Raw genomic sequence first — 7,200 nt, forward strand, 5'->3', positions numbered from 1 at the left:
TCACAGGGAGAATTATTTTGGTAGTTTCAGCTGAAACAAAGATTAAATGTCTTTCTATCAAGGCTAAATGAAAAGCTAATGTTTCGTGGGAGGAAGATTATGGACAATACCTGGACGAAACATACCGTGCCAAATATGAATATTTTTCAATTGAGCAGTGTGTACTGCAGGAAGGGAATGGTAAAGTATCAAAACTTATTTTCTTTATGTATGCATTGCTTATCAGCCATCATAAAGATGAGTAAGACATTTTAGGGAACAGGTAGTAAAGGGGAAATCTGCAGTTCAAACAATAAAAAATAAATGCTGTTTGAGTAAAGTTGAGGGAAGGCTGGGGTGGAGAAATGTAGGCTAACGACACTGAAATTCATAGAGCTCTGAACGCAAGAACTGATCATCCATGATATCAAACTTAGTTTTAACCAGGGGCGCAACTTTCACTGGGGACGGGGGGGACATGTCCCCCCAAGTTTTAACATTGGAATGTGATCCAAACGAGGCAACGGTGTGCTTTAGGACCATGCGGACACCTCCCAGTGGTCGGTTAGGCTATTTGGAGTGTTTATCCGACTGGATTTAAAAAATACATATGTGTAGGTAAATGTTAAGAATAACAGTTACACGTAGTGGAGTTACATTTAGTCATTTCCATATTTATTCAACATTTACCAAATTTTTGGGCAACATTTTAACTGGCTGGCTTTGACTGTAGTAATGTGTATGGCAAAACCTTAATGAGGAGTATTTTGTATGCTGTTAAAGGACTAAATGTTATGAATGGAATGTATTATTATTTCTTTAGTGCTGTACAAACGGATCCCTTAGTTTACCAATGCCTGAGATATAGTACTGAGTATGTCCCCCCCACTTCTAAAACCTAAGTTGCGCCCCTGGTTTTAACCATGTTTTGAGGCTATGCTTATAGTGTTTACAATTTTAAAAAATACAAACAATGGAGTACTGGTGGGGTGCACGTTTATAGTTTACATTTAATCACTCAATTTATGTACAATTTATAGTTTATTATAGTTAGCATTATAGTTATCGCCCTATGCGTGGATGGCCCTTGAACTTTACAATTAAAAAAAAAAGTTATGCAGCTCATGCTCTTCCAATTTTGAGTGAACACTCATGATTTCAAAGCCCATAGGTGTTGATTTTAGGTCTGGACCGGCCTTGATTTCAACATTCATAGACATTGATTATTAGTCCAGTCCGAACTGGCCTTGATTTGACCCAAACATTGACGTCTATGATTGGTTCAGATTTGGTCCGGTCCGGACCAATGGTTCAGAAATATGAGGCACAGACTGTACAACATGTCATTGATTAGACTAGGGTTTAAAAAAGGTGAGTAGCCTAAAGGGAGCAATGTGAAGGGAGGGGGAGGGAGCAGAAAAAGTGCGTAAGTTTTTTCTGAAAGTTTTTTTTGTGTTAAGAAACACATGCACATAACATTATAAGGTTGTTTAATGCACAGGATAGGTGTTCTGGGGGAGTGTGAAGGGCCGGTTCAATCAGGTCACGCAAAGTCCCAAAATGGATGTACCAATCGCAGAATGCCAATAATCAGCCCAGTTACCTTTGATAACAGATGTTGGGAGAGACTACATGGTCAACATTGTTCAGTGTATGTAAATTCTATTTCCATTTCCCCATACTCTCAGGCACCAATGTTCTGACTACAGGAAGACGTGCATCCTTTCTCCTTCCAAATTCCTGACGAGTAAGTATTCAACTTTTTAATGTTGTGAATGTAACCGATGTGAAATGGCTAGCTAGTTAGTGGTGCACATTAGTAGTTTTCAATCGGTGACGTCACCCAATTGGTGAAGCCACCCACTGAGACCTTGAAGTAGTTGTTACCCTTTCTCCGCAAGGGACCCGGCTTTTGTAGAGCAATAGGTAACGTTACTTCATGGGTGATAGTTGTCGACGTGTTCAGATGGTCCCTGGTTTCTAGCTGAGGTTGGGGCAAGGACAGGTACACTTTGGTGATTTGACCCAGATCACTCAGGTGGGCTCTGCCCAGCTGCGGGGTTGCTGTGGAAAATGGGGGGGGGTTCAAAGGGGGATGAAATGGCAAGCTAATTACCAGTGTGCGCTAGTTAGCAGTCCGCTGCGGATTTTGTGGGTTATAGTAGTTTATGTGAGGGTCTCTGTTTCGAATCAAGATTGGGGCAAGCAGAGAGATGGAAGCAACATTGTTACATGAACATTACTTTGATGCAATATGAATTTAATTTGTGAGTTTTACCAAAGAAGCAACTGCTGATGTCAGATTCAAATAGGCCTACTCTGATTTTGGAAGGCTAACCATGCAAGACTAGGCACCACTCATATGCATGATATACATCTACATAAACAAATCATAGCAGTGCAGGAACATAGTATTAAGTAAACCAGAGATATTAGCTTCAGAAAGAGTATATGAGATAAATACAATAGTAATTAACTGGCTATTTCTTTTAAATCATGGTTATGGATAGGAATTGGACATTTTGTTTTAATTTCACTAGACAAATGTGATGGATTCGTGGTCCTACGATGTTATCCTGTCTTCCTCAGGGACATGCCCTCCTCTTTCCAGGGTAAATGTGGTCAAATCCTCTACTCATTAGAGGCTAAGTTGACCAGGTCAATGAGGTTTGACACCAAAGCCAAGACTGATTTCACCTTTGTCTCAAAGGCAGACCGGTCTATGATCCCATATCTAATGGTAAGGACCAGTATTTGGCTATATTGTCACTACTAGGGCCCAGAGTTGAGTTATCACACATTCCTGCCTGTCACATGTTTGTGTTACAACTGACATTGATCAAGTCAAGCGATAACTTCCTGGTCACATGGTCTGGAAAAACTCCTGGCCCTGTCTTTATTTATTAGGATCCCCATCAGTTGTTGCTCACGCAGCAGCTACTCTTCCTGGTGTACACTCAAAACATAAAACATGAAATAATACAGAACATGAATGGACAACAACAGCTCAAGGACCGAACTACATACATTTAAAACAAGAATAATATAAGTAAAAAGTAATTATTGACAAAATATTTTGAAAAGCAGAAGGACTTATACTCTAGGCCTACCTACAGTATCAGCAGTCAATTCCATACATCAAATACTTACAGATCAGCGTACAGTGCATTCGGAAAGTATTCAGACCGTTTGACTTTTTCCACATTTTGTTATGCTACAGCCTTATTCTAAAATTGATTAAATAGTTTTTTCCCCCTCATCAATCTACACTCGATATCCCATAATGACAAATCAAAAGCAGGTTTTTAGAGATTTTTGCTAATTTATAATAAATAAAAACTTGAAATATGACATTTACATACAGTGGCAAGAAAAAGTATGTGATCCCTTTGGAAATACCTGTATTTCTGCATACCTGGATTTCTATCTTTAGGTTACAGCGGGCTGTCATGTGCCTTTTACTGAGGAGTGGCTTCCGTCTGGCCACTCTATCATAAAGGCCTGGAGAGATGCAGAGATAGTTTCCCTTCTGGAAGGTTCTCCCATCTCCACAGAGAAACTCTAGAGCTCTGTCAGAGTGACCATCGGGTTCTTGGTCACCTCCCTGACCAAGGCTCTTCTTGCTCAGTAAGCCGGGCGGACAGCTCTAGGAAGGGTCTTAGTGGTTCCAAACTTCTTCCATTTAAGAATGATGGAGGCCATTGTGTTCTTGGGGATCTTCAATGCTGCATAAATGTTTTGGTACCCTTCCCCCAGATCTGTGCCTCGACACAATCCTGTCTCGGAGCTCTATCGACAATTCCTTCAACCTTGGTTTTTGCTCTGACATGCACTGTCAACTGTGGGACCTTATATAGTCAGGTGTGTACCTCTAATTGAATTTACCACAGGTGGACTGCAATCAAGTTGTAGAAACATGATTAATGGAAACAGAGTGCACCTGAGCTCAATCTTGAGTCTCATAGCAAAGGGTCTGAATACTTATGTAAATAATGTATTTATGTTTTTTTATATATATATATATATATATATATATATATATATATATATATATATATATATATATATATATATGCAAACATTTCAAAAACTGTTTTCACTTTGTCGTTATGGGGTATTTTGTGTAGATTGCTGAAAAGTAAATTTTAGAATGAGGCTGTAACGTAAACAAAAAATGGAAAAAGTAAAGGGGTCTGAATACTTTCCGAAGGCACTGTACATATACAAACAAGTTATTTAGGTCAGACAGGGGAAACACATTCTATAACACATTCCTTTTTGTCACTAAAGAAATCCTCGTTCTTGCTCCCCAAACTGACATGGATCCAGATATAACTTGTGTATCACATTTTTCAGAAACCTCAGCATGGGACCAAGGATAAGGATGTTATGTTCTTTGCATCTGGAAAAATCTCTGTGAGCATTCACACTGAGAGGCAGGGATACCAGCAAGGTAATGATTAATATTGGGCTGTAGATAAAACAAACTTTACCACCTGTCTCAAATAAACTGGTGTGAAAAATACTCAAGTCGGATCTCTGCTAACCAAATAGGTTTAGTTTTTGAGAAGGACTGTGTCGTACCCATCCAGCAGCACTTCCCACTCCGCCGCATCATATACTGGACCTGAACCATTATACACATCCATCCTCATTCAGGTTTTAAATATATTTTTACAGGAGAGGCTCTGAAAGTCAGGGCAATTATTGTCAACAACTCAACTCGCCCAGTGACCCCAAAATACTACCTGTACGAAAAGCAGTGTTTCTACGCCCAGAAGAAGAGGAAAGTCCACACTCACAACATCTTGAAAGAGAAGGGCGATCGGGTCCCTGCTGGCACTCGGCAGACGGTGACCCAAGTTTTGACCATCCCTCCACAACTCCCTGCCACCATCTTCAACTGTCCTATACTCAAATTGGAGTACCGATTGAAGGTAGCTACCTACATACTATGTGATAGGATGAATCTTAACTGCAGAGCTCCAGACACCAAATGAACAACTATGTTTTATGTTTCCAATTATTCAAACAAACCTTTTGTAACACTTGTTGTGTTTCTATTCTTTCAGGTCGTTCTTGATGTTAAACTGGCCATAGACCCTGAGATCAAGCTACCTATCATTGTTCTTACTGCAACTCAAACTCTTGGACAGGAACCCCCACCTTACTCCAGTTTGGGTTTTGAGTCACAAGTCCCAACTGCGTCTGAGCTACCACCCCCCTACGAAATGTTTGCTTCCTCGTCAAATTTCTATAGAAAATTGTAGAGGCATGGAGATTCTCAATTGGGCAAAAGTCTGTCCTCTCCTCAACTCCTCCGTCCTCCTCTCTTCCGTGACCCGGAGACCGATAAGTGGTCGCCATATATGGGAGAGGGTCAATTAGTTAATAAAGGAACAGAGGAGTTTGCTCCTCTCCTTGATAGCCTCCTCTGGCCAAGGATATTGAGGTGTATCCTACCAGAGTACTACATGGAAGAGTTTTGAAATGCGCCACACCCCCTTTGAATCAGTTGTTGTGTTGTCAGAGGAGAAAAGCATGTACCTTTAAATACAATATGCTACCTATCATTTTATCTATAAAACACCCATCTAGTACCGGGTCGGACCCCCCTTTGCCTTCAGAACAGCCTGAATGGATGCACCGTATCAGCAACAATGTTTAAATACTCTGTCGCGTTGAACCGTTGCTCATTTGGTATCAAGGGCCCTAACGTGCCAGGAAAACATTTCCAACAACAGTACACCACAGCCATGGATCCATGGACTCAAGCTGGACTCATGCTCCTTAAGCCAAATCCTGAATCTGCCATCAGCATGACGCAACAGGAACTGGGATTCGTCGGACCAGGAAATGTTTTTCCAGTCCTCAATTGTCCAGTGTTGGTGATCGTGTGCCCAGGCTTTTTGTTTTTAGTTGATAGGAGTGGAATCCGGTGTGGTTGTCTGCTGCAATAGCCCATCCGTGGCGATCCGGCGAGTTGTGTGTGCCGAGATGCCGTTCTGCACACCCTGTTGTGCTGCGCCGTTATATGCCTGTTTGTGGCCCATCTGTTAGCTTGCATGATTCCTGCCATTCTCCTTCGATCTCTCTCATCAACGAGCTGTTTTCACCCACAGGACTGCAGCTGACTGGATGTTTTTTGTTTGTCGCACCATTGTTGGTAAACCCTAGACACTGTCGTGTGGAAAAAGCCCAGGAGGGTGGCCATTTCTTTGATACTGGATCCGGCACGCCTCGCACCGATGTTGATACCACGCTCAAAATCGCTTACGTCACTCGTTTTGCCCATTCTAATGATCGAAACAGTAACTGAATGCCTCGATGCCTGTCTGCCTGCTTTATATAGCAAGCCACAGTCCCGTAACCCACTGTCTATAGGAGCGATCTATTTTTGTGAATGGGGTGGTGTACTTAATAAACTGGCCAGTGAGTGTATGTATTAAAAGTCTAATTTCATACCAGCGTATTTGTTTTCAAGTTTCCTCTCCTTGCCTCCTCTGCCTCGATTACCTTTGACCTTTTTCAAAAAGAAGGGAAGAGAGGAAAGAGGAGATGACGTGAGGAATTGAGCAAATTCTATTGATATTCTCCTGGATAAAGGAAGATGAAGGGTGAAGAATTTCAGAAGAATTAGAATTGATTGTATTGTATTGTCTAACCATTTCCTCCTTCACTTTTATTGGTATTTTTTTGTATGCATTTTTGTGTGCATGCATGACTGTAAATTGCTTTGGATGACAGCTTCTGCTAAATGGCCTATTATATTATTATTATTATTATTATTTAGCATTTATATTTATTGCTAATTTACCTGCCTTGATTTGAAATGTGTGCATGTTGCCTTAGAAAAGCTTTGAGAACTAATAAAAAGCACTATAGAAATAAAATATAATTTATTACTATTTACAATGATCAGCAGTGTCGTGTCTTTGGCTATGCCAGATTAATTGCTATGACATGCTATTCTATAAAATAATTTCTCCGTAATTAATATTACCTGATTGAACTAATCATGTAAATGTTAATTAACTAGAGAGGGACACCACGAAATAATATTTATAGAGCTGTTATGTGATTTGTGATTCCAGACAATATTTCCGATTTATTAAATGTTTTACAGCGAAAACAAAATGTAGCGTTATATTAGCATAGCCACAATAGCCAGAAACACTTGGGCGCCGACGACCAGTTCACATGCACGACAGATATTAGAAA

The 7,200-nt window shown here is 40.5% G+C and overlaps 1 protein-coding gene across 1 annotated transcript; it reads left to right on the forward strand.

Annotated features, from left to right (window-relative positions):
- Window positions 1-2,572: 2,572 nt before the first annotated feature.
- On the forward strand, window positions 2,573-6,737 carry LOC120050400 (arrestin domain-containing protein 3-like). Its single transcript, XM_038996991.1, has 4 exons — window positions 2,573-2,719; window positions 4,336-4,432; window positions 4,660-4,916; window positions 5,052-6,737. The coding sequence occupies exons 1-4, from the start codon at window positions 2,573-2,575 to the stop codon at window positions 5,247-5,249; spliced, it is 699 nt and encodes a 232-aa protein (XP_038852919.1). The 3' UTR covers window positions 5,250-6,737.
- The last annotated feature ends 463 nt before the right edge of the window (window positions 6,738-7,200 follow it).

Source organism: Salvelinus namaycush, chromosome 1, assembly GCF_016432855.1.
Source record: "Salvelinus namaycush isolate Seneca chromosome 1, SaNama_1.0, whole genome shotgun sequence".
Lineage (NCBI taxonomy): Eukaryota > Metazoa > Chordata > Actinopteri > Salmoniformes > Salmonidae > Salvelinus > Salvelinus namaycush.